The 27170-nt window shown below is 40.2% G+C and overlaps 1 protein-coding gene and 1 long non-coding RNA gene across 3 annotated transcripts; one reads left to right on the top strand and one right to left on the bottom strand.

The window, feature by feature from the left end:
• Positions 1–1648: 1648 nt before the first annotated feature.
• LOC145526808 (glutathione S-transferase omega-1-like) lies at positions 1649–14142 on the top strand. 2 transcript variants are annotated; one of them, XM_081543330.1, is made up of 6 exons: positions 1649–1900; positions 2120–2228; positions 6222–6444; positions 9133–9231; positions 12336–12442; positions 13213–14142. In XM_081543330.1, the coding sequence occupies exons 1-6, from the start codon at positions 1867–1869 to the stop codon at positions 13364–13366; spliced, it is 726 nt and encodes a 241-aa protein (XP_081399456.1). In that variant the 5' UTR covers positions 1649–1866; the 3' UTR covers positions 13367–14142. The 2 variants fall into 2 exon arrangements, with proteins under 2 accessions (XP_081399456.1, XP_081399466.1); XM_081543340.1 differs by lacking the exon at positions 9133–9231 and having other exon boundaries at positions 1690–1900.
• On the bottom strand, positions 5648–22761 carry LOC145526811 (uncharacterized). Its single transcript, XR_014069210.1, has 7 exons — positions 22589–22761; positions 21925–22179; positions 15476–15567; positions 13740–13909; positions 9693–9788; positions 8702–8844; positions 5648–5749 (listed from the first exon to the last, which is right to left on the bottom strand). It is a non-coding gene; the product is annotated as an uncharacterized LOC145526811 (long non-coding RNA).
• Between the last annotated feature and the right edge of the window lie 4409 nt (positions 22762–27170).

Raw genomic sequence — 27170 nt, 5'->3', positions numbered from 1 at the left:
GGAGGCAAATCTTGCTACTGCTCCCAGAGTAAATGGCAGGTAGATGATAGAAGGTGAGCAAGAAGTGTGAACTCTAGGAAAGAGATCTGGGCTGGAATCAGCCATGACCTGGGAAGCTGAACTTGCCCTGTGCTAGAGCAAAGGAGAAACAACAAAATCAAATTGAAAAAGCAGTGGAAAAGCATGTCTTACTCTATGCAATCTGACTGGGTTTTAGATGAAAATGGAGGTCTCCAAATGGGTTCCTAGGGAATATCTGTGGCTGGTATTCAGGCGGAGAGGCCCTGACCTCTACACCATGCAGATCACAGGAAGAGGAGTGCTCTTTCTTTCTTAGTCTGGAAGGTGAAAGACAGACTATCCCAGAGAATGGACTTGGAGGGACAATTGAGGAAAATGGGTGAGTTTTCACTGTGAACGATTTTTGATATTAGAAATAAAATCTAAGACCCACAAATTTTTTTTATCTAATCAGTGATGCAAGGAGCAGCCCCGAGCTTCCAAAGATAATAAGCAGTGTGTTTCACCATTTTTAGGAAGCGCGCAATCCTCCTAAACCCACTTTACCTCTCTCAACTTTCTTTCCTTGCAAATCTCCATCCCATCATCACTAGACCAGTCCTGGACAGATTAAGCCTAATCCTCAGCTTGAGGTTTTATCCCTTTGTAGATCTCAGCTTGTCTTAAAGGCCAAAAGAGCAATGGTCTATTCGAGTTTATTGAGCTCTAAAACCCAAAACCTGTCCAGAACCATCCACAGGAAAACAAAACAACAACAAAGGACATTTATTTTCCACAAAGAATTCATCTCACTCCCAGCTTCTCAGCTTTTCTTGGGTTGTAGCCAAGCTCTGTGATATCGGAAAGATGACTTTTCTCATCTCGCTAAAATGTTCACCCATGAAGTAGGTTTTCTAGGATCTTTAAACGTGGAAAAAGATTATACAGCATATTGGAAATTACCCCATTTATTAAGTAAACATATCAATGACCTTCTGTGTATTAGACAAGTATTTGCTTTTTGTAAAAGGCAGCTATGTGTACAAGAAAATTGAGAAAGCAACAAATAAGCATCATTTCTCTGGGTAGAAAGATGTAAATAATTAAAGTTTTTACGGTAAAGGTAAGCAGTTGCAACAGAGAGTGTCTACTTATTTTCCTGTAATTCATCCGTTTAATAGTAGTCATGATAATAAACTGCAATTTATTGAGCTCCTACGGAGCTCAAATTACGGAGAAGGCAATGGCACCCCACTCCAGTACTCTTGCCTGGAAAATCCCATGGATGGAGGAGCCTGGTAGGCTACAGTCCATGGGGTCGCTAAGAGTCGGACACGACTGAGCGACTTCACTTTCACTTTTCCCTTTCATGCACTGGAGAAGGAAATGGCAACCCACTCCAGTATTCTTGCCTGAAGAATCCCAGGGACGGTGGAGCCTGGTGGGCTGCCGTCTATGGGGTCGCACAGAGTCGGACACGACTGAAGCGACTTAGCAGCAGCAGCCACTATGTATTAAGAACTTAGTAAAAATCGAATCCTTCCAACAACCATACACTGCAGAAGAAACAGGCTCAGAGTGGGAATACTGGCTGTGATCTCCCTCCAGGCGCCCAGGCTTCGGTAGCCGGGCCCTCCTTCTTGAAGAGGGTGGGGAATCCGGCCTGCGCGCTGGGTCGGGTCGCGCAGGGGCTTCTGCGCTCAGGTTTCCTTTCAGCGCCTGGGCAGCGCGGGTCCCTGTGCACACAGCCCGGGTCGGGCTGGCGGCTGCCCCAGCCTGGCACTTCTGAGAAAAATAGGGGAGGGGCGACCGACTTCCTGGTTGGACTTTAAACTCCTTTGGGAGCTCGGCCTGTGCTGCGCTGCAATGTCCGGCGGAACGGCCAGGAGCCTGGGGAAGGGTGAGGCTGCCCTCCGCGATCAGCAGAGGGGATTTGGGCGACCCTCGGCCGCGGGTCGGGGTGCGGCTGAGCCTCCCGGGAAGGCACCCGCCCGGAGAAAGAGGCAGGGGCCGCAGCCCACGGGACCTCTCCACCGCTGGGTCCGGGGGACAGCTGGAGGCTGGGGGGGTGGGTGCCTGCCACTCTCTGGGCTGTAACTGCGTCCGCTTCTCCCGGCAGGAAGCCCGCCCCCGGGGCCCGTCCCCAAGGGCCTGATTCGTGTCTACAGCATGAGGTTCTGTCCTTTCGCTAAGAGGACGCTCCTGGTCCTGAGGGCCAAGCGAATCCGGTGAGGACCAAGGAGGGGGCTGCTCCCCGATTTGGCCATGAACCAGCTGCTGAGGAAAGCCTCAGTGGGAAGCTCGGGCAGGGCCCCTTTACTGCAAAATAAACTATTCTCAGCCTTTCCGAGATAGAGCAACTTAGGGACCCTATCCCCGAGGTGGGGGCGGCTGGCTGATGCCACAGACTCCACCAGTCTGGGACATTCCCTTTGAATTAGGCATTTTATGGATCAGAAAAGCTAGACCTCCAGTAAAGTTCGTGGTATGCAGAGATCACAGCAATTGTACTCACAAGCAGTAGCTCTTTGAGCTCTGGCAGATCCCTGAGTCCTGCTATGTTGCCCTATATCCCAGTCCAGAGTCTCTGCCTTGACACTCCTCTGGGTAGAGTGCTGAGTTAATTGTACTGTGCATATTTCTATGGTTTGGTTTATTGGTTGAAGCAAATAAAGTGTCTATGCCTAAAAATTCACACTTTTGGGAAGCCACACAGAAACTAGCAAGGTTATTGACATAGGCGTTTTCCACAAGAAATATGCAAGTCATTGGCTTTTCTCTAACACTGAAGAGCCACTGGAACCTTCTCCCTTACACTGACCTTTGGAATCTGTTGAACAAACACTAGATACGTGTGGTGTGGAAGTTTTAAGACATAGTTCCCATTCCAAAGAAATTTGCTATCTGTGTGCTTAGAATTTATAAACTACTTTTAGTCTTCTAGGGGGAGAATTAAGCAGGCAATTCCTTTTCCCTAAAAAAGGTAAGATATATTCCAAAGGGGGGGGGTAACAAACTATTTGTCAATTAGTCATCACTTCAGTAAGATTTCCATCATATTTTGGGTGAAACTGATTCTGAACACATAGCAAAATATTCAACATTTAGTAACATTTATCAAAACATTGTCTTATCTAAATATCGTTATATTTACTGTATTAGTCAAAATCTCTTATTGCAATTAACAGATATCCAATTCAGTTGGATTGAAAAAAGACATATCTTGTGCTCATAAAATTGAAGAATCCAGGATCAGACTTTCCTGGTGGTCCTGTCAATGCAGGTGGCATAGGTTCGATCCTTGGTCCAGGAAGATTCCACATGCCTCAGGGCACCTAAGCCTAAGGTGCACCAAACTACTGAGCCCTCACTCTAGAGCCCATGCTGTGCAACAAGAGAAGCCACTGCAATGAGAAGCCCATGCACCAAAACTAGAGTGTAACTCGCACTCTCCACAACTAGAGAAAGCCTTTGCACAGCAACAAAGACTCAGTGCAGCCAAAAATTAAATTAATTAAAAATTCAGCATCAAGACATAGCTGGATTTGAGGGCACAAAGACCTGGGTGAGTGCCCCTCTGGACCTCTAGGTTGAAAAAAAACCCTATCTTACTTACTGGCACAGTTTTCCGAAGGGAAATGGGATTGATTTACCATAAAAATGTTTGTATAGGGGGTGATGGGTGGTAACAGCTGCCAGGCAGTGCAAACAGAGGTCTACTATGTTCATGGATTAGTTTTCAGTCCCAGGGGACTTTGATTAGAGAGGTAGCTGACTTTACCATGGGGCTTCTCAAGTGGTGCTAGTGGTAAAGAACCTGCCTGCCAATGTAGGAGACTTAAGAGATGTGGATTCAATTCCTGAGTCAGGAAGATCCTCTGGAGGAAGGCATGGCAACCCACTCCATATTCTTGCCTGGAGAATCCCTATGGACAGAGAGGCCTGGTGGGCTACAGTCCTTAGGCTCGCAAAGAGTCAGACATGACTGAAGCGACTTAGTGTGCATGGATGCAGACTGTACAGCATTATCAGTTCAGTTCAGTCGCTCAGTCGTGTCCGACTTTGCGACCCCATGGACTGCAGCACGCCAGGCTTCCCTGTCTATCACCAACTCCCGGAGCCTACTCAAACTCTTGTCCATCGCATCAGTGATGCCATCCAACCATCTCATCCTCTGTTGTCCCCTTCTCCTCCTGCCTTCAATCTTTCCCAGTATCAGAGTCTTTTCTAATGAGTCAGTTCTTCGCATCAGGTGGCCAAAGTACTGGAGTTTCAGCTTCAGCATCAGTCCTTCCAATGAATATTAGGGACTGATTTCCTTTAGGATTGACTGGTTGGATCATTATAGAATCTACTAAAGCATGGTTTTCTCTAAAAGGCACATTGTCCAACTTGTTGCTGCAGGTATGTTACCCTGTTGATTCATCATGCCAGATTATCAAAATGCATATGTGTTCTGAGAACCTTCTTTATTACAAAAGCCCAGAATTTACCTTTTCTTTTCATAGTATGAAATTTCAGAAATCTTGGTAATTCCTTGGCAGAGAGCCTCATTATTCTTGCAGTGGCTTGTATATGAGTGTACAGTAATACATACACACAAACGCCACTATTCAATCTGGCTATTCCTTTCTTTCTATGGGAGAGAGGGTGGGATTGTATATTTAATCCTCAAGCTAAATGATTTTGTAGCTACTCAGGTGGATGGGGATAAACGAAACAAAAGATGTTGGGGTGTATTATTTCTGAGTAACTAATCTGTTCAATTGAACACTTACCAGCTTTGAAAATGATATGGACCTGAGACCTGACTTTAACAATTATATGAAACTTCCCTTCCTCTTATTTCCCCTAAATCTTTCAGGAAGGACAGAAATCGATCTTAAAACAATATTAATATAGTTTGGACTTCACCTGTTTCTTCTTTATGGGTTTATTTAGTGTAATTTAGTCATGTGCCATTTAAAAAAAATATCAATGCATGGAAATTTAATCTGAAAGCTTATCTTGTGGATGAATTTTTTGGATTCCTTAATATTCTTGTAAAAATTGATGAACTTTCTATTCAGATTAGCAAAAGAAACTGAATTTTATTAATACCATGTTGATGCTCATGTAGTGAGACATGAACAAACTCAATTAGTTGGCTCAGATATTTTTACAGTTAAGATACATCTTAGTCCCACATGGAATATCTAATTGACAATCTTGAAGAATTTCTACTTATTTATTCAACCAATGTGTGTTGAGTACCTATCCGAAAATGTTTATATATCTTCATAGCATTTGAATCTATTTAAAACTTTGCTCATTTACATGTTTGTTTATGAATATGACCAAGACACACAAGCAGATCACTGCTTTCATGGAGCTTACATTCTAAGAAGGTGACATAACAAATATGTAATTAAGTTAGCAAAGTAATTTCAGATGCATATCTTAAGTTCAATGAAGAAAGTAATTCAAGAGATATAAAAAAGGCCAGTGTGGTCAGATCATAATGACCAAAGCAAAAGTCATAGGAAACAGATGTGACAGGTAACCTAGGGCCAGATCACATGGCATAAAAAGGGGTTCAGAGTTTATCCACGTTGCAGTGAGGAACAATTGTTGTAAATAAGCAGGAGGGTGGCCTCATCCAACTTACCTTTGTATGTGGAGAGTGGGGACTTCCCAGGTGGCTCAGTGGTAAAGAATCCACCTGCCAATGTAGGAGATACTGGTTCAATCCCTGTGTCTGGAAGATCCCCTGGAGAAGGAGAAGGTAACCCACTCCGGTATTCTTGCCTGGGAAATTCCATGGACAGTGGAGCCTGGTGGGCTACAGTCCATGGCCACGGGGTTGCAAAGATTCTGACACGACTTAGCGAGTCGTGAGTACACATGCACGAGTAGAGTGAGTGACTGTAGGGAGGCCACGGGGGAAGCAGAGGGGCCAGTGGGACTACTGTAGAGGTCCAGGTGGCAGGTGATGTCTTGGACAAGGTAGCAGTATTAAAGCCGAGAAGCAGATGAAGGCAGACTGTGATTTGAAGGTCTAGCTGACAGGTCTTGCTGATCCATGTGATTTGAGGAAGAGGGGGCAGGGGGAAGGAATCAAGGCCACGCTGACTCCAAAATTTGGGGTCTGATCAGCTAAGTGGGTGATGGGACCAATGACATTTTATTCAGGAATACAAGAAAAATGTTACTGTCTTCACTGTCTTTTATGTGTTTTTCAGGCATGAAGTCATTAATATCAACCTGAAAAATAAGCCTGAGTGGTTCTTTAAGAAGAATCCCTCAGGCCTGGTGCCGGTTCTGGAAACCAGTCTGGGTCAATTGATCTGTGAATCTGCCATCACTTGTGAGTACCTGGATGAAGCATATCCAGAGAAGAAGCTGTTGCCAAGTGATCCCTATGAGAAAGCTTGCCAAAAGATGGTCTTTGAGTCCTTTTCTAAGGTGCGCGTTTAAGAAATTTCAGCTCCTATTTAAAGTATCTTTGTTTTTAAAGCTGAATCATTGCTGTCACTCTTGGTTCAGTGATTTGGGAGGGAAAGAAACAGGATTATGCTCTTGCAGGCTCTGACATGTCCTATGCGCCCTTTCATGATCTGAATCCTTTTTACTTTCCTAACACTTTATATTCTTCTCATGCTGAAATTTTTCCCAGACTTGCTACCTTCTTCTCTAGTCTTTCTAGAAGACTATTCCCCCTTCTCACTTTGCCTGGTTGTCTCGAGTTCTCTTTTGTGCAGTCTGCCCTCCTGTATGAATGGAACCATAGAGGCTCAGGGCTGACTATACTGTGCTGATTTATATAAGAGGTTTGAGCATTCAGAGTTTCCTATCGGGGGGTGGTGTCCTGGAGCCCAACCCCCACCTCCAACCCCACCCTGCCACCCCCAGCAAACACTAAGGAACCACTGTACCTGTCCGGAGACGGCTGTCTTCCAGAAGCTTGTTAGTGCCCAGCTCTGTGTGCCCACATGCACTAACTTTCCTCTGTGGGGACTGCTGCCTTCTTATATGTGCGTTGTATGCCTGTGTGTTGTACCAGGGCTGTGAGCTTCTGAGGATGAGGGCTGTGTTTCCATTACTGCTGGCTCACTGCCTAGCCTTGTCACCAGCCCTGCCACTTCTTAGCTGTGTGACTCTAAGCAAGTTACTTATTATTTACCTCTGTACCTCAGCTCATGTGTAAAATGAGTATAATAAGGGCTCCTGTGCCACTGAAATAAATCAGTTAATATAAAACACCTGAAGTCCAATACATGGTAAATATTCAGTGTTAGCTGTTGTTCTTCTAGCCACAGTGTTTATCTGTGAGCATCTCCTGTGTGTTGGCAACAGCTCCTTATGGACTGAGTAAATCACATTCCTGTAGAACTTTCTGTGTTTGAATTGGCATCAGTATTAATTCAAACAATTAGATTAGTTCAAACAATTAGTATTAAAAAAGAAATGACCAACAGTAGACAATGTGAATAGCCACATCAGGTTATATCTATATAATATCTATATAATTCTGTTAGTTCATCAGGATATATGTCAGCATAATAGGAAACATCTTGTCTCTAGGGAAAGAAATGGTGAAAAAAATATCTAGAAAGTGAGACTTGTAGGGAGAACATATTGTTTAAGGAAACACTGGAAAGGGAAAAACTAGTGGGGAAGGAAGAGGGAGTTGGCTGGCTTAGCAGAATGAGAGTGAAAGAATACTAGAAATTGCCACTGTCAAAGATGATAGACAGGGAATATGGTGTTTACAAGAAAGATGTTGGAGAATTAAAGAATCATAATACTGAGATTCCTTGTACTGTCTAGAAAGAAAAGGAGCTAAAAGCTGGAGATGCCCACCGTTTCTTCCCTGCTCACACTCAGAGAAGAGGTGGCCTTATGTACCACATGACCCCGCCCTTCTGACCACAGCTCAGCAAGCCAGAAATGCCCCAAGCTGTACCCCAGACCAATAATTTTTTTCCTGAGAACTTAGGAATGAGACACAAACTAAGACAATAAAGGTGTTGAGATTTTGGAACTATATGTTTATATTATTGGAGACTTAACCAAAGACACACACAAAAATAATTTTTAGGAAAGCAGAGGTTAAGAACATTGCAAAGGGAATTGACATTTGGCAAATAATATGAAGCAGACATTCAAGGAGAAGCAGGGATGAAAGACCATCCAGACCTAGATGGAAATGTGGAAGGAACGGCTGCCTGCAAACCTTCAGTTCCAATGAAGGCAAGCTGTACCAACATGGATTGGCTTTCTGGACATTCTCCTGTACTTTTACATGAGTTTGTTTACTTACACTGGGACAAGTGGATTTCTGTCTCTTGCAGTGAGACAATACCAAAGACTAAGTGTTAAAACACAAACACCTCCACCACAAGCATTAAAGCATCTGTTGCTACACGTGTCAAGTCTTCAGGTTGTCAACCACTTTGAGCTGTCTTCTCATGCTTGTCCCAAGGTAGAGATCAGGAAAATCTCCTTCCCAGCTCTCTCTGCAGCTGGGGCCAAGGCCTGAGACCTAGGCTCTTCCTCTCACATGCACATATGGTAGGGTTCAGCTCAGAAATGAGACATGTGGAGAAGTAGGCATGGGGTGGGGCACTGGTTCTGCTGATGAGAGTGGCTGGTGGCAGAGCTCCTGGCTTTCAGGAGCTGGGGTGATTGCAAGATTCAATTCCAGCCTGGCATCACTAACCTCATAGTCCAGCATCTGGCAGGGGCACAAACTGTAGCGCTGAGTGCTCAGTTCACTGGTGGCAAAGAGTGCTTCCCATCAGGTCAATTTCCAGCATGATTTTGGAATCATCCAGTTCAGTTCCAGACCTGTTTGTTCAGCCTCTCAACAATTCAATGAGCAACAATTCTATCAGTGTCCTTTTAAGATATGTTTGATTCAAACTCAACAAGATGGCTTCTCCTAATCGCTGCTTATAAAATCTTGACTCTTACAGCATCTTAGGCCACAAAACTGTTTTCAAGATCAGTACCTGACCTCTGTGAGTATAGAAACTAAAGTTTCTAGAACACCCTGACTCTGGGACTGTAAGGGTTCTGTGGTGCTTTTATATGAAGGGGCTGATATAGTTAGCTTCACACTGATAAACTAAGAAATTATTCTCTGTCTAGGTACCATCTTTGATGGTAAGCTTTCTTAGAAAGCAAAATAAGGAAGATTGCTCTGGCCTAAAAGAAGAACTGCATAAAGAATTCAGCAAGCTGGAGGAGGTAATCAACCCCTTCTTGACTTTATGGGAGTAATACATGGTATCTATCTTTTTCGTCTATTCTTTTTTTTTTCATATTCCCATCTCCAAAATCACTTTAAGGTAATTAGCAATAACACCAAAAAGGAAATTTTCGTTTACAACAGATAGCTATAAGCTGTTGTGTTTAGGATATAGATGAAAACACCTAAAAATGTTTTGTCATGGACTTGCTCTTAGAACATTTTATTGCATTGACATTAAAATATCAAGGAAAAATGTCACCCACATTTCCACAATTTGTCATATGTTTTAATTTTTCTATGCTTGTTCTATGTATATTTTTAAACATTACCTAACCGTAATCAGAGCATAAATCATTTGTGTTCTTTTTTCTACTTAATATTATATAATAAACATTCCCCGCCACAAAGAGATGCCATGAATTAGACAGACACTTGGGGAAGCCCAGATATGGTTTACCTGCTTTGCAGAAGAGCTGCCATTTGGACCTTTACATGAGAATTCCTCTTCCATTCACACTGAGCGTTAGGTTTTAACTGAGGGAAGACACAGTTCCTGTTTCATATGGAAATGCAGCCTTTTATCAGTAAGTATGAACTTTGCTGTAGATTATTTCAGAAACCTTTTTGTTTTCCATTATGAAATTTCTATTAGTCTCTTTCTCTTTAGTCGCTAAGTTGTGTCCGGCTCTGCGACCCCATGGACTGTAGCCTGCCAGGCTACTCTCTCCATGGGATTCTCCAGGCAAGACTACTCGAGTGGGTTGCCATTTCCTTCTCCAGGGGATCTTCCCGACCCAGGGATCAAACCCGGGTCTCCTGAACTGCAGGCAGATTCTTTACCAACTGAGCCTCAAAGTTTGCTGCTTTTTTTAAAGCCATGAATGAGTGTTCGATTTTATTGAATGCTTTGCTGTTTCTATTACATCTTTTCAAATGTTCATAAAAAATTTTCCCTTTAAACTGAAGAGTATAGTGTAACTAACAGATTTTTCTGGTGTTGAACCATGCTAGCATTACTGGGATAAAACCTAATTGTTTTAAATGGTTTTCATATATATTCTAAAATTAGTTAATATTTAAAGAATATTTGAAAAAAAAAAAGGAATATTTGTATATTTGTTTATATAGTAGATTACTTTGTTCTAATAGTATCTTTATTTGGTTTTTATATCAAGGATATTCTCACCTCATAAAATGAGTTGTTACTTTCTCTGGATGTCTAAGCTCTGAAACCATTTGATATGTTTTGGCTATTTTTGTAAAATATTTGAGTCTGGTGTCTTTTATGTGGGTAGAGTTCAGTTTTTAATGGTAATTAATTTGGGGGGTGTTGTATTTTTTCTTAAATCAATTTTGGTAATTTCTATTTTTATTGAAAATTGTCCATTTCATCTACGTTTTTGTATATATGGACATAAAGATGATCATGTTTCCTGATTTCAAAAAATCTCTATGTACAACTGTAGTTGGCCCTGAACAATGTGGAGACTGAGGGTGCTGACCCTTTGAGCAGCAGAAAATCCATACACTTCCTGCTACATTTGGGGTTAGTTGGGAGGCATATAAGTTTCTTCCCATGTGTGCTTATAGACTCCTGGTTAAGGACTCATGCTTTGAAATGAGTACTATCATTTTCATGTTTCAGGCTGCTGAGAGGTTATTCCCTTCTGACTGAAACTATAATACTTACTTTATTTATGCACAATATAATTACCAGTCACTACAGTTTTAAGGACAGCCCCAAACAATATTGATTCATTGTACCATTCTGAGTACCTAATAATTCAAGGCACACTGCTAAACAGTATGGGAGGTAGAAAGTGATAGGCAGTTCATACTATGCAGATGGTTAATTTGGTGGTAGACCAAAAACATACTCAGGTAAATATAAACAACCTGTTTACCATGTAGAATGTTATAAGGGCCCTGAAAAAAACTATGGATATCTTACAAATGGCAAAATGGTTTGGTGTTAATTAGCTAGATAATAATCTCAGTTCTTCTCTTTGTAAAACTGTAATACCAATTCACCTTCTTAAATTTCAGGCAAACACGTTTGTGCTTGGTTTTCAAAGAATTTTACTTGGCATCTGTTTAATAATTAATCTAGTTATTTCCAATATATTTTAAGTAAACTTTTCTACTGAAGTATTATATGCAGAGATTTGCCCAAAGCGTAAGATGAATTTACAAAGTAAACACAGCCATGAAACTGGCACCCATATCAAGAAAGAGAATATTAGTTTTGAATGATTTTTGTACTTCCATACAAATGGAATCATAATATTCACTCTTTGGGGTCTGACTTCTTTCATATAATATCAAGTTGCTGAAGTTCATCTATATTGTGTGCCGTTAGTTCATTCCTATACTTTTTATAGTGTTCCAACGTATGACTGCTGCACAATTTATTCATTTTAGTCCTGATGGACAGTAAACGTTTCCAATTTGGGGTTATAAAATAGTGCTGCAATGAACATTCTTATACCTATGTTTTAGTGACTATATGTTCACATTTTCAAGAAGTAGAATTACTGGGTTATAGAGTATATGTGCACTCAGCTTTAGCAGACAATGTTAAAAACATGGCTAAACCAATTTATACTCCTGTCAGCAGTGTGTCCACACAGTTACTAACTTCATCTTGTTTCTTTTAGCCATTCTGATGGATGTGAAATGGTATGACATTTTCATTTTAATTTGCATTTCCTGAACGACTCATGTAGCTGAGCACTTTTTCAAATGATTATTGGCCATTTGGAACTTCTCATTTGTGAAATTCAAGTCTTGTCCAATTTTCTGATGAATTGTTTGCCTCTTTCTTATTGATTCCCAGGAGTTCTTTCTATATTCTGAATACCAGTCCTTTGTTGGGTATGTGTATTGCAAATACCTTGTATTCTGTGGCTTGTTTTATTTTTTTCCCCTTTCCAGTAAAATAGACTGTTTTGCATTATCCCAAACTAAGAGATTCTAAAGCTTAAACTGATCAGACAAACCCCAACTTGACTATGTCAGGGCAAAAGTTGCTACTCTCACTTACTTGTCTTGCCTTACCAGATGCAGAAATAAAAGTATTATTATGCTGTTTAATGTTCAGGTTCTGACTAATAAGAAGACAACCTTCTTTGGTGGCAATTCTCTTTCTATGATTGATTACCTCATCTGGCCCTGGTTTGAATGGCTAGAAGCTTTGGAGTTAAATGAGTAAGACATTTGAATATTTTTTGCATAATTTAAGATAATGATAACTGGAACTGTATATACTAACTTTTTTATGGACAAAATTAATGTATCTCATCAAGTAGATTAATGGGAGCAGCCAACAGAAGGATACTTTGACTTTCCAGGGCATGTCCTATGCCTACATTCACGATTTTCTCCCATCTCTGGGGGTGGGCAAGGGTGGGGAGTTCTGTGACAGGTAGTAAAATGTTTGAAAAATGATTTGCTCCTTCCCTCCTGATTAAAAATCCATAAGGATGTACATTTTCATAAGGATGTCAGGCAGGATTGTGTGACCAATGCCACCTCCCATTTACCAGCAAGAGTCCCACACTGTTTTCCAAACTCCATGTTTTGAAGTTTAGCAGCCACCTTAGGTTACTCCTACTTCCTATAGCTTACAGTTACTATTAGTCACAATCTGATCAGAGAGTAATAAATATGTAACATTCTTGGTTGTCTTTCATGTGCTCATTTTAAAAAAATACCAGTCTCTCAGTTTGGACAAGTTCTTAGGTTAACTGAGCAAGTCACTTCACTCTAGTCTTAGATTCCTCTTCCACAAAACAACGACCTCGACAATATCTTTCCAATCTCATATTTTATGATTATGCCTATCTTGAAGAAATATTTCTAAAGGACTACTTGAAAAGATTAGAGGAAAACAATATGAAACTGGCGAGTTATAAGAGCATTTGCAATGCCTTTCTACTTAGCCTTGTTCATCCCTTCATTCTTTCCATCTCCCGCAGGTATGTAGACCACACTCCAAATCTAAAGCTCTGGATGGCATCCATGGAGAATGACCCCACAGTATCATCCCTCTCCACCGATGTGAAGACCCTTCAAGGTTTCTTCAACCTCTACTTGCAGAACAGCCCCGAGGCCTGTGACTATGGTCTCTGATGGGGACAAGAGTCAGCAATGAAGACATAGCTGATACTTCCCTTCACTAATATGAATAATACCATGCTTTTATTTTACCGAGTGTTCTCATGTCTTATCGGATCACCTTCTCTGATTTGACATCAAATTTGGCTATACTGTGGGCTTTCCTTAAGACCCTCCTGCAGAAAGGTAAACATATTTCCTGTCTCAGAATGCTCAAATGACTCTAAGGGCTATCACAGTCCAGGCTGAAGACTGGATGATAAACTACAATGCACTTATTCTCAAGGCTGATCATGAGCTGGCCTCAGACTCCCTGTGCTTGCCTCTCATAGCTATCTCTTGTTCACATCATTATGATTGCTTAATTAGATCTTCAAATTTTTCTGACCTCATGGCTTTGGCATATGCTTTTCCTCTGCTTGGAATCCTCTTCCTTTTCATCATCCAAAGCTCATCCTTTAAGTATTGCTATGAATTGAATTTTGTCCCTCAAAATTCATAGGTTGATGTCCTCACTTTCAGTATCTCAGAATGTGACTATTTGGAAGTAGGGTCTTTCTGAAATGAAATGAAGTCATTTAATGTGGCCCTACTCCAGTATGATTAGTATCCTTATAAAAGGGGAAATTAAGAGACAGATACACATAGAAGGAGAATACCATGTGAACATGAGGACAGTTATTCACAATCTGGAACAGATTCTCCGTCATAGCCTTCAGCAGGAATCAATCCTGCTAACACTTGATCTCATACTTCTGGCCTCCAGAACTGAGACAATAAATTTCTGTGTTTAAGCCACTCAGTTTGTGGTACTTTGTTAATGGCAGCCCTAGCAAACTAATACTACCATCAAGTGGTGAGTGGGTAAATAAACTGTGATATATCCATACCATGGAATAGAAAGGAATCAACAATTAAAACACAGCAGGATGGGAGAATTTAAAAATAATTGTGCTGCATGGAAGAAGCCAGACCCCCCAAAAAGAGTGTATAATGTATGTGTAATTCTTGAAAATGCAAACTAACCCAGAATGTGAATAAGCACATTAGTGCTTCCCTGGGAGTGAGGGGCAGGGCTTCAGTGGTGTATGGGTATGTGTGATGAAAGCCAATAAGGAAGGACCTGAAGGAGCACAGAAAAACTTTTGGAGATGATGGATATATTCATTATCCCGATTATGGTGATGCTTTTATGGGTAAGTCAAAAGTTATCAAGTTGTTTATATATATATATATATATATATATACACGCAGTGAATTATACATCAATTATATCTCAGTAAGTTGTTGTGGGCTTTTTTTTTTTTTTTGGCCGACTGCAGGATCTTAGTTCCCCAACAGGGATCGAACCTGTATCCACAGCAGTGGAAATATGGAGTCTTAACAAGTAGACCACTAGTAAACAGTAAAGTTTCTCTGCATAAACAGTAAAGAAATTCTGCATAAACTAAATGTTATTCTCTGAATCAAGACTGTTACATATTTCCATGAGAAATGCTGCTATGTAAGGAGTATTTGCAATCATTCTTGGATTGAGAATATTAAGTATTTCCCCTTAATAAGGCAAATTCCCCCCAAAGGAGTTTATATTATGGATAGGACAGTGAGTGCATCTTTGAAGGTGACCACATGAAGTGACCCAGCAAAGACCAGACGTGTGTCTTATTCACAAGTATTTCCTACACAGCTGGGAAATGCAGTATAATGTTCCACTCTCTGAACATTTAATTGTCCTAATGTCCCTAAAAACAGTTACTTCAAACTGAGCTCTCATATGGAGACCATCTTAATTTCAGCATTAGTGGAAATAATGAGAATAATTCATAGGTACCATTTTAAGAAAAGATGAAATTTTATGTACTTATCCATGTATTCTTTACCTGACAAAGGAAATATTATAACACATTAATAAGAAGAGAAAGACAGTAATTAATCTCTGTTAGCTTTTGCCCTGCCAATTTGCTGCCTGGAAGTAGTGAATATATTAAGCCTTATGATTAGGACTTTTATTCCTTCCATTTTTCCTTGTTCTAATTTCTTATGTAGACATGCTTTGATAAAATCCAGAAGGATACATTAAAATGTGACCCAATGAAAGGAATTCTGCAGGAGGCTGCAACTTACCAGAGGGCCAGTTCAAATTCTGGGATGGAGGAGTAACTAGGCAGGTAGGTGCCAAAGTAGCTGAAGGAAAGTATAGTCCAGGAGAACGTTGCCTATAATATAAAATACAGTACAAGGATTTAATCATCATGTTCAGGTTAACTAGTTTACTTTCCCTTATTTAATAATTTTCACATAATTCAAACGTATTTGCCTCCTGCAATGTCTAGGCTGGTTTTCTAACACTATTAACAGAAAGCTATGAGCAAAGTTAAGAGCTATAAGCAAAGTTAAGATCTGTGTTTAAAAGATTTTTGAGTGAACTAAGGCCATGAGGTCACTGTCTCATGACTTCAGTGCAGAATTAAGCACACTGCACTATGCATGTCCCCGTGTGCCTTGAAATGGCCCAAGAACTGTAAAATATTCCATAAATATATGAAACATGGTAATTAGAGAAGTTATTCAAACAACTTGAAATACATTGGGCAGTTGCAATAATTCTACCTTACTTCCATGTCTCTGTCCCTTAGGTCATATCTGGCTCTTAGCTTAATATCTTCCAGTCCTTAGAACAACCATAAAAAGTTCTTTTCTCATTTGTACCTACAGTTCAACAAATGAAACTTGACTTTAAAGTGTTAGCAACAATGTGTTTAAAATCTACATGGTGAGGATGCTAATACAGGGAAGTGTCTGCTTCTAACTCCTTGTGTGTGAGGCTTTAGTTTCCCCTCCTTTAGCTGCTGTTCTTCACTGTGGTTCCATAGACACAAGTTTTGCCTTCTCCTATGCCTGTTTTCTTTACATTCAATTCTCCATCGCTCATTCTGCATATTTTTAATGGCCCTGTTCTCTGCATTTTTACACTTTTCACTTTAACTGAACTTACTATTCCACTAAACTTTATCATTTATTGAGTTTATTTAGCATAGTCTGATCAATAAAAACAGCTTGTATTTTCTGAGCATCCAGTGCAAAAAAATATATAATTTCTTGTGGGACAGAGGCTTTAATGAAAAAATTTTCTATCCTTGCTAGACAGACACTTCCTCCCATAATTGAAGATTATTAATTTTATATTTTCTTTACATTTATTTTAAATTTACAAAACACAAGACTTTGAAGAAAACACACACACACACTAACCATCCAAAGAAGAAAAATAAATGCTCCTTAATTATACTACAAAAGTTGATAAATTTCTTTTTGGTATTTTCTTGTGTTTTTACTTATAAAAATACATTTTTTTTGGTTAAATATAACTTTGCTTTTTGTAGCTATAATAATAATGGATTAAATAAATAGCTTACATAATAATACATTTTAGAAATGGAACTTGGATCATATATTCCATGACTTCTATTGAGTTTTTTTTGCTTGTTTACCTTGAGCATTTTATCATTAATAATTTTTCAAAAATGTGAATTTTAACGTTTGCATAGTACCTCTTTATGGGATGTTCAACTTATTTAACCATACACTGATTACTGGAAATTTTGGTTGCTTCCAATCTTCTGCTATTATGACAGTGCTTTTAATTCATTTGCACACAAATGTGTGGCCATATTTCTGATTATTTCCTTTAAACTGAATTCTAGTTCTTGAAGTGGATATAGAGTAGATATTTACTTCTCAGAAAGCCTGTATGAATTTATATTCCCACCATTAGGAAAAGAGTGCTACCAGTTTCACTGTACTCTGTGCTAGCAAATATGAGCTTTAAAAGAACTGTGACTTTGATAAGTAGAAAAACCTCACCTTTGTTTAAATGACACTTTGTAAAATGAATAGTCAAATGAAACATTTTTTACGTTTTTGGTCATTAGTAGTTTTGTGGTTTGGATGAGTTCCATATCCATTGTTCTAATGAGATATCTTTTTTTCTTATTTCATAAATGGTCTGAAATATTTTGCCATATTTGTTCCAAATACTTTCTTCAGTTTATTACTTGCCTTTTAACTTTTCATGGTATTTTCAATATTCATAGGTTTAAAATTTATATATAATGAAATATGTCAATCTTTCTACTTTCACCTTTTTCCTTTGTGCAAAAAGTCCTTCCTCATCCTTAAATTATTTCAATTTTCTACCACAGTTTCATCTATTTTTCAATAGGTTTGTTGTTTATATCCTCTCTAACTTTTGTTTATGTTTTGATATACAGTATAACATAAGGACTTAGCTTGATACTTTTGTTCTAATACTTTTCTTAACTCCATTGTTTAATAATTCATATCATCTACTGTGTATGGGTATCATTCTGGGAGTGTCTTCATCATATACTTAGCTTCCTGTATTCCAGAGCCTGTCCTCACTCTTCAAATCTTTCACTGATCAAGTGACTCCTGAACCAATCCCACACCCTATATGACGACAGCACCATAATGCTAAGGAGGGCCTTCTGCCTTGTCATATTCTCTTTCAAATTATTCCCATTCTCTACTTTCTTTTCTTCTAGATGAACCTTGAAATCATTCATTTAAGTACTCCTGGTCTCTAAAACATTTGATAAAATTATGAATTTCTTTATGTAAAGAATATCAGAATTACATATATGATAACCAGACTTTCCATGCAGCAGTATGTCTCTATATGTTTAAATATTATGTCAGTGATTTTTGTAATTTTCTTCATTAAGGTCAGTCCTAAGTATTTAAATCTTCTAATTGTAAGGATATTTATTTTGAAACCAGCATCTTACTGAGCATTCTTTTATCAGTCCTAGGAGACTATTTTATTATCCATTATCTCTTTTCCCCTAGCTATACATTTTATATGTTCATATTTTGTTGTACTGACTAGAACTTCCAAGTTGATATTAAATAACAGTAATAACATTGGGTATCCTTGATGATGTAATCCTAATTTTATTGTGAATTCCTTTAGAGTTTAATGATTCAACATGAATGTTGGCTACTAGTTTGAATTAACTATCAATTCCTTTGATAAGACTATACCAAGTAACCAAACTGGGAGTATTTTAAAGATGAAGAGTAGATACAGTCCATATAGAAGCATAGCTCAGAGGTATTACAGGTTTGGCTCCAGACCACAGGAATAAAGTAAATATTGCTATAAAGTGAATCACACAAATTTTTTGTTTCCCAATACATATAAAATTTATTACTACACTATAATATAGTCTATTAAATGTGCAATAATATTATGTTTAAAGAAATCATTTATACAACCTAATTAAAAAAATACTTTATCTCTAAAAATAATAACCATCAGCTGAGCCTTTAGAGAGTCATAAGCTTTTTGCTGGTGGAGGGTCTTGCCTTCATGTTCATGGCTGTTGATTAGGGTTGGTGATTGCTAAAGGTTGGGGTGGCTGTGGCAATTTATTAAAATAGGACCACAATGAAGTTTGCTTGATTTACTCACCCATTCATGAATTTCTCTGTAGCATGCGATTCTGTCTGTCAGCATTTAGCAACAATAAAACCTCTTTCAAAACTGGAGTCAATCCTTTTAAACCCTGTCACTGCTTTATCAACTAAGTTTATATAACGTTCTAAACCTTTTGTTACCATTTCAACAATCGTCATAGCATTTTTGCCAGGAGTAGATTCCTTCTCAAGAAAGCACTTCCTATGCTCAGCAATAAAAAAACAACTCTGCATCCATTCAAGTTTTATCATGAGATTGCAGCAATTCAGTCCCATCTTCAGGCTAAACTTCTAGTTTTAGTTCTCTTGCTATTTCCACTACATGTACCGTAACTTTCTCCACTAAATCTGGAACCCCTCAGTCATCCATCAAGGTTAGAATCAACTTCGTCCAAACTCCTGTTAATTCTGATATTTCGACCTCTTCCAATGAGTTATGAATGTTCTTAATGGCATCTAGAGCAGTGAACCCTTTCCAGAGATTTCCAATCTACTTTACCCAGATCTAGTAGAGGAGTCACTACCTATGGCAGCTATTGCCTCACAACATACAAGTCCTAAATTATAAGACTTTAAAGTTGAAATTAGTCTTTGATTCATGGGCTGCAGAAAGGATGTTGTGTTAGTACATGAAAACAGCATCAATCCCATTGTACATCTCCATCAGAGCTCTTGGGTGACCAGGTGCATTGTCAATGAGTAGTGTTTTGAAAGGAATCTTCTTTTCTGAGCAGTAGGTTTCAATAGTGAGCTTAAAATACTTAGTAAACTATGCTATCAACTGATCTGTCGTCATCCAGGCTACTTCCTTCCATGTACAGAGCACAGGTGGAGGAGATTTATCATAATTATAAAGGCCCCCGGACTTTCAGAATGTTAAATGAGCACTGGCTTCAACTTCAAGTCACAAGCTGCATTAGCCTCTAACAAGAGAGTCAATCGGTCCTTTGAAGCTTTGAAGCCAGGCATTGATTTTTCCTATCTAGCTAGGAAAGTCCTAGATGACGTCTTCTTCCAATGTAAGGCTATTTTGTTTACACTGAAAATCTGTTTTTAGTGTAGCCACCTAGTTAGATCTTATGGATAACTTGCTGCAGCTTCTACATCAGCACTTCTTGCTTCACCTTGTACTTTTATGTTATGGAGATAGCATCTTTCTTTGAACCTCTTGAGCCAACCTCTGGTAGCTTCAAACTTCTCTTCTGCAACTTCCTCACCTCTCTCAGCCTTCGTAGAATTAAAGACAGTTAGGGACTTGCTCTGGATCAGGTTTTGGCTTAAGGGAATATTAAGGCTGGTCTGATTTTCTATCCAGAAGAAATATAAAGTTTCTCTATATTAGCAATGTAGGCTTCCCTGGTGGCTCAGATGGTAAAGAGTCTGCCTGCAAAGTGGGAGACCTGGGTTTGATCCCCAGGTCAAGAAGTTCCCCTGGAGAAGGAAATGGCAACCTACTCCAGTATTCTTGCCTGGAGAATCCCATGGATGGAGGAGCCTGGCAGACTCCTGGGGTCGCAAAGAGTTGGACATGACTGAGCAACTTCACTTACTTACTTATATCAGCAATGAGACCTTTTCACATTCTTATCATTTGTGTGTTCACTGGAGTAACACTTTGAATTTCTTTCAAGAATTTTTCTTTTGCATTCGTTCTTGCCTAACTATTTGGTACAAGAGGCCTAGCTTCCAGTCTGTCTCAGCTTTTGACATGCCTTCCTCACTAAGCTTAATTACTTCTAGCTTTTGATTTAAAGTGAGAGGTATGCAACTCTTCCTTTCACTTGAACACTTAGAGGCCACTGTCAGGTTATTAATGGGCCTAATTTCAATATTGTTGGGTCCCAAGGAATAGGGAAACATGAAGAAAGAGATAATGGCTATTTGATGTAACAGTCAGAATATACAAAAAATTAGAGATTAAGTTGAAGAACTAAAGAGCCTCTTGATGAAAGTGAAAGAGGAGAGTAAAAAAGTTGGCTTAAAGCTCAACATTCAGAAAACTAAGATCATGGCATCTGGTCCCATCACTTCATGGCAAATAGATGGGGAAACAATGGAAACAATGGCTGATTTTTTATTTTGGGTGGCTCCAAAATCACTGCAGATGGTGACTGCAGCCATGAAATTAAAAGACGCTTACTCCTTGGAAGGAAAGTTATGACCAACCTTGGAGATGTTTTGCAAGACTGAATACTCTTTCAACTTTACTTCCCCACTGCATCACCCTCTCTATTCTGCCTTTTGACTTTAGTTCCTCATTGCTTCTTTCTCTCTGATCTATAAAAGAACCTGGCATCCAGCCCCCAATAAGATGGTTATTGTGAAGCTCTAGCCTGCCATCTTCTCGGTCAGCTGGCTCTCCGATTAAAGTCTCTTCCTTACCTCAACACGACTGAGTGACTGAACAACAACAACACTGATTGATGTATTACATAAGTGACATATTATACAGGTCATTTATATGTGTTAACATATATGTTAATTATATATATAACATATAAGGTTATATGTTATATATATAATTTCAATTTTTTCAGCACAGTCTTGACAGTAGATACCATTATCCTTATCATAGATAAGGAAATTGAGGCTCAGAGATTTATCTTTAGAAGCTTTACACATCTCTTCAGCCAGATTTTCAATAAATCATCAGGAAAGAAAAAACAAAAAACTTCTATAAAAGGTTTTTATAGAGTAGTTAGTGCTCTAGTAGTGTTCCAGTCCAGTGCTTCCCAAGTTTACAGTGCATATGAATCAACTGGGGAAATAATCTGTTAAAATGCAGATTATGATTCATAGGTCTGTGATGGGAGCAGAGTTTTGGCCATCCTAGGTGATGCAGTGTTGACTGTAAGCAGACCACACTTTGAGTAGCAAGGCTCTAGCCAACTTAATTAAATCCTATGTGATCAGCCTGATTTGTTCCTTAAAAATGCTTATTACAAAAAAAAAAAACAAACAAACCCCAACCAGTCAAAAAAAAACCCCAAACCCCTACATTTATAAGAACTAGATTTGGTCACATCTTTAATACAATCCTTTGGTCATGGTAAAAGAAGAGTCTTGCAAGATACCTTTTAATTTGATCTTTCTGGTCATTTCAGAGGAAGTTGTATATGTAGATGAGGGATCAGAGCTGCTGGTCAGAAAAAGCCACAACTTCATAAGGAATATTAGTTGCCATGATGCCCACATTTCCATTCATACACTGGGGTACAGTCTTTTTCTTGATTTCAATATTAATAAGTACTATGAAATTCCCACAATGGTGGCAAATGGTGCTGTCCTTGACAAAATGAACATTCTTCTTGGTGAATACTTGCACCTACCTAGGAAAAAAGATACAATCACCATCAATATAATACATTTTAAATACTTTTTCATTCATTCTTTTTTTTTTTAAAATAAAACAAATAGATCATTAACATCTTTGAAACTCATCTATTCTCTTTTCACCCCATTTCTGCCCAAAACAATCTCTCAGATAAAAGAACACAGGAGGTTGCTGTGAGACCAGTTCCAGTCCAGGCTCTACAGAAACTTAAATGCAGACCGAAAATTCTTTAGGTTTCAAAAGTCTTCTTCAGAGAGCTTTTCCAGTGAAGCACAACCTGTGTTCAAACCTAAGAAAATCTTGGAAGGATTTCTGAAGTCCTGTATATGCAGAAAAGAAAATGTGAAAACGACAGAGAAAAGAGCTTGATTTTCAATGAAAACAGGATGCATTCTGGGCCTTACCTTTAAAATTGAAGTAGGAAACAGAACAGGCTCCATCTTGAAAGCAGGACTCCATTTTGGGCCGGACTGTGCCCAGTATATATGCCCAGTATCTATGGAAACGACATACCAATGGAAAACCAGACCCCCCGATGAAGGAGCCTCAGGACTTGTACCTAGACTCTCCATCGCCTAAAAGAATATGCTAGTTATCTCTGTAACAGAACAAAGTCATAAATCCCATTATGCTTGTCGGGGTATGACCACAGGCTTATTGATGAATGTCCACTGTTTAACTATCTAGGCTTATGACACATGAATCATGGGTTAACTTTGATCGTATCTTCTACTTCGTCCAGACTAGTTTCAATTTGGGGAGGTGGGTTTGAGCATGTACACTTAGGGTATGTAAGGTTTTCACAAAAAATGGTCGGGGGTCTTTGGCTAAGAGGAGACTCTACCTTGGGCCCGCCGGTGTAATAAACTGCACTTCACTATCTGCATTGTCTTTCTGAGTGAGTTTGTTTCCCAGTAACGCGTGGCTACAACAAAATTAGTTTTGATTTTAAAAATAAACTTTAAAAAACAACTTCCAATAGGACAGCCTGCTTTATGGTTGTAAGCCCAGTAGGAAATTTTGCTTCTTTACAAAGATGGAGCATGTGTAGCCATATTTTAGATTTAAAACTTAAGAGATAAATGCAGAAAGTAAAAGGAATAATCATAGAACATGAATGAAAAGGTGAGAACACAAAAGGAATATATTTTAAAGTAAGGAGTGCGTGGTGAGTGTAAGCTAGAGAAAGGAGAGGAGAGTCTGAGAGGAGGGGAGAGTCTACCTCTCTTTAAATGTTAAAGATAACATTAAAGATGGTGGAGAGGACTGAGAAGGACACTGGTTTGGAGAGAAACTTCAAGGGAATAGTACAGTCAGGACCCGTAGCGGATGCTGTTTGGAGCACAGCGCAAGTAACACTCTAGAATGTGGAAGGAAAGCAATGCTAACTTACACCCGTGCAGCGTTTTATGTTTTTCACATTCCACTGTAAGTGCAAACAAATCCAGAGTCAGTGGATAGGAGACAGACGGAAGGGGCTGATGGCCCTAAGTACGGGTAAAATCACCAAAGGCGGGAAAGAGCTCTTATTATAAGTGGCCATTGAATAACTGGACGCGCTGGGGATGGGAGTGGGGAGGGGCGGGAGAGAAGTTACAGACAAAGGAAATCTGCGGGAAGGCACTGGGGGTTGACGGGAAGAGGTCGAATCTGAAAGTGAGCAGGTCTAAGAAGCGGTGGAAGGGAGAGGATGTAGTCTGACGGAAGAATTTTCTCAAGACCAAAGTGTGAGCGGCGAGGCCGGGGACACCGCACCTCAAATACGTGACGCTGTAGGCCTCGCCTCTCTCCCGGCCTTGCCCCAAGGGCCGTGTGTCTCTCACCCGGGTCGGGGACTGTGAGAGTCGGACCCAGACTCGGGTCTGCAACTGTTACTTGGAGGCCCGGGACTGCCCCCAGCTTCCAGACGGGAAGCCTCCATTGTTTAGGTTCCCATGACCCCTGCGCCCATTGGTTCTGCCCTTTCGGCCGCTACCCCTCGAACCAAGCCGATTGGTGGCAGCGCTGAGATGTCTCAACCAACAGGAGAGCGGCGAGTGAAGCAGGGGGGCGGGCCTCCAGTCGGTACTGGAGTGACGCAGCCTGGGGCAAATAGTTACAGTATTACAACGTTGAGTGCTGACGGTCCAAGCGCCGGTGCAGGTATAATTTCATTCAACATTCAAATCCCCAATTAGCCCATTTTACAGAAAAAGAAAGGGAGGATAAGAGAATTTGCCCAAGATTACAAAGCTGAGTAATTTACAAATTACAAAGCTAATTTAAAAGACTTTAAAGCCAAGTCTGAAATGCAAAACCTTCAATTACTGTATTACACTTTCTGATGTACCCTTGGCTATTTCAAGGACAGACAGCTTCTGGAAGTAACTGATAGACAGGTCAGCAATTTGACTTACTTCTGACCGTCCCTCTCAGACCCTTGCTTGCCCTCTCTTCCCTTCTTTCTTCCCTCTCCTCCAATCCTCTCCTCTTCCCTTTTTTAGGGCTCTTCTTCCTGTCTTGCCAAATTCTTACCTTCATTCCATTGAGAAATGTTTATTGAGTTTCTCCTGTGCATTCTGCTAGTCAGTTGGAACTGTCGAGGGAAATACTCAATAAACCAATCTATTCTAGAAATGGAAAGAGGGTTTTTTAAAGCCATACTGAGGATGAAAGGCTGGGAGACAGATTCAAGAAGCACTTGAATTGTGTTCCACCAGACAACCAACACTGCTCACACCTTGATCTGGGACTTCTAGCCTCCAGAATAAATTTCTGGTGAGAAATAAATTTCCTTGTGAGAATAAATTTCTGGTGTTTTAAGTCACTCAGTTTGGGGTATTTTGATAGTGGCAGCCCTAGCAAACAAGACAGCCATGGAGTCATACTCAAACTCAGGCAGGAAGGCTCCAAGATGGATGTGTTTATTACCTCACTCTGCTGCTCCAATAATAGAGCTAATAAAAAATAAAAACACACCCTGCTTCTCCCTTCCCAAATAAACGGCACAGTTCAGTTCATTTTAGTCGCTTAGTTGGGTCCGACTCTTTGCAACCCCATGGACTGCAGCATGCTAGGCCTCCCTGTCCATCACCAACTCCTGAAGCTTGCTCAAACTCGGTCCATCAAGTTGGTGATGCCATCCATCTCATCCTCTGTCGTCCCCTTCTATTCCTGCCTTCAATCTTTCCCAGCATCAGGGTCTTTTCCAATGAGTCAGTTCTTTGCATCAGGTGGCCAAAATATTGGAGTTTCAACTTCAGCATCAGTCCTTCCAATGAATATTCAGGATTGATCTCCTTTAGGATAGACTGGCTGGATCTCCTTGCTGTCCAAGGGACTCTTAAGAGTCTTCTCTAACACCACAGTTCAAAAGCATCAATTCTTCGGCGCTCAGCTTTTTTTATAATAATAAATAAATGGCACAGTAGTCAAATAAAATATTGACTACTCTTTTCCAAATGTAGTAGGAAATAGCAATCCACTCCAGTATTCTTGCTGAAAAATTCCATGAACAGAGGAGCTTGGCAGGCTACAGTCCATGGGGTCACAAAGAGACATGACTGAGTGATTGAGCATGCACTCTTTTCCAGCATCTGTATTATGTGCTCTGGAAGCCCCTCTTTCCTAATTAAGAGGGGGCTGACTGAGTGGATGACCTGGCCAGACAATTTTCATAGACCTATAGACTAAATCCACTAACCTACTTGACTCTGAGCATGTACCTCTTCTAGGGCTTCAAAATCCCCGTAGTTAATAGATTTTTGAAAACAGCATCATCCTTCTGATATTAGTAATATCCAGATTTGTGCTGCTTCCTTTGGGTTAAAATTAAAAGGATGTGTCCTAAGAGTGAAAGTAGGTTTACAATAGCCAGGACATGGAAGCAACCTAGATGTCCATCAGCAGATGAATGGATAAGGAAGCTGTGGTACATATACACAATGGAATATTACTCAGCCATTAAAAAATTACATTTGAATCGGTTCTACTAAGATGGATGAAACTGGAGCCCATTATACAGAGTGAAGTAAGCCAGAAAGAAAAACAATACAGTATACTAATGCATATATATGGAATTTGAAAGATGGTAACGATAACCCTATATGCGAGACAGAATAAGAGACACAGATGCATAGAACAATTTTATGGACTCTGAGGGAGAAGGTGAGGGTGGGACGTTCTGGGAGAATAGCATTGAAACATGTATATTATCATATGTGAAACAGAACACCATTCCATGTTCGATGCATGAGACAAAGGCTCAGGGCCGGAGCAATGGGATGACCCAGAGGGATGGGATGGGGAGGGAGGTGGGTGGGGGGTCCAGGAAGGGGAACACATGTAAACTCATGGCTGATTCATGTCAATGTATGGCAAAAACTATTACAATATTGTAAAGTAATTAGCCCCCAACTAAAATAAATAAATTTATTAAAAAAGAAAAAAAAAAAAAGAAAGAAAGTAGGGACAGCAACCCTCCCCGTAGTCATATTTAGTCCAGACAGAAAAAGGGAAAAGGCTCTCCAGGTGGCTGCGCGACTGGCCCTGAGCTATGGAAAGGAACCTTGGGAGAGCATGTTCTGGAATTTTGAGCAAGTACTGGAGCCCGGGCCACAGGCCCTGAAGTATTGGAAGCCTTGGGGTAGGAAGAACTGCAACCAAGTCGGAGCCACGTGACTGTGGCCAGGGCTCGCCTTCCACCGCCAGGGCGCCGGGTGTGGGAGGTCAGGGTCTGGGTGGGGCGTGGATCCACTCGCCAGCAAAGTGAAGGCCACCATCCCTCCGGGTCAGGGAAGGGCTCTGAGGATTTTGAGCGTCATTTGTGCATCTCGATATGTCAGCACCTCTTGGCCAGCACGATGAACTCTGGCACAGTCGCCACCTGAGGTGTTTTAAATAAGACTTAACCCCCACCAAACCCGGAAGGCCGGCGTTGCGTCAGAGCTTACGGGGTGGCGTCCGGCCGTGATCGCCCACCAGGCGAGAGCGGGCTGCGGCGTGTTC

Source organism: Giraffa tippelskirchi, chromosome 2, assembly GCF_054371585.1.
Source record: "Giraffa tippelskirchi isolate mGirTip1 chromosome 2, T2T-mGirTip1v1.2.pri, whole genome shotgun sequence".
Taxonomy (NCBI): Eukaryota; Metazoa; Chordata; class Mammalia; order Artiodactyla; family Giraffidae; genus Giraffa; species Giraffa tippelskirchi.
The sequence above is the reverse complement of the archived record's forward strand: the minus strand, read 5'-3'. Positions and strand labels throughout refer to the sequence as shown.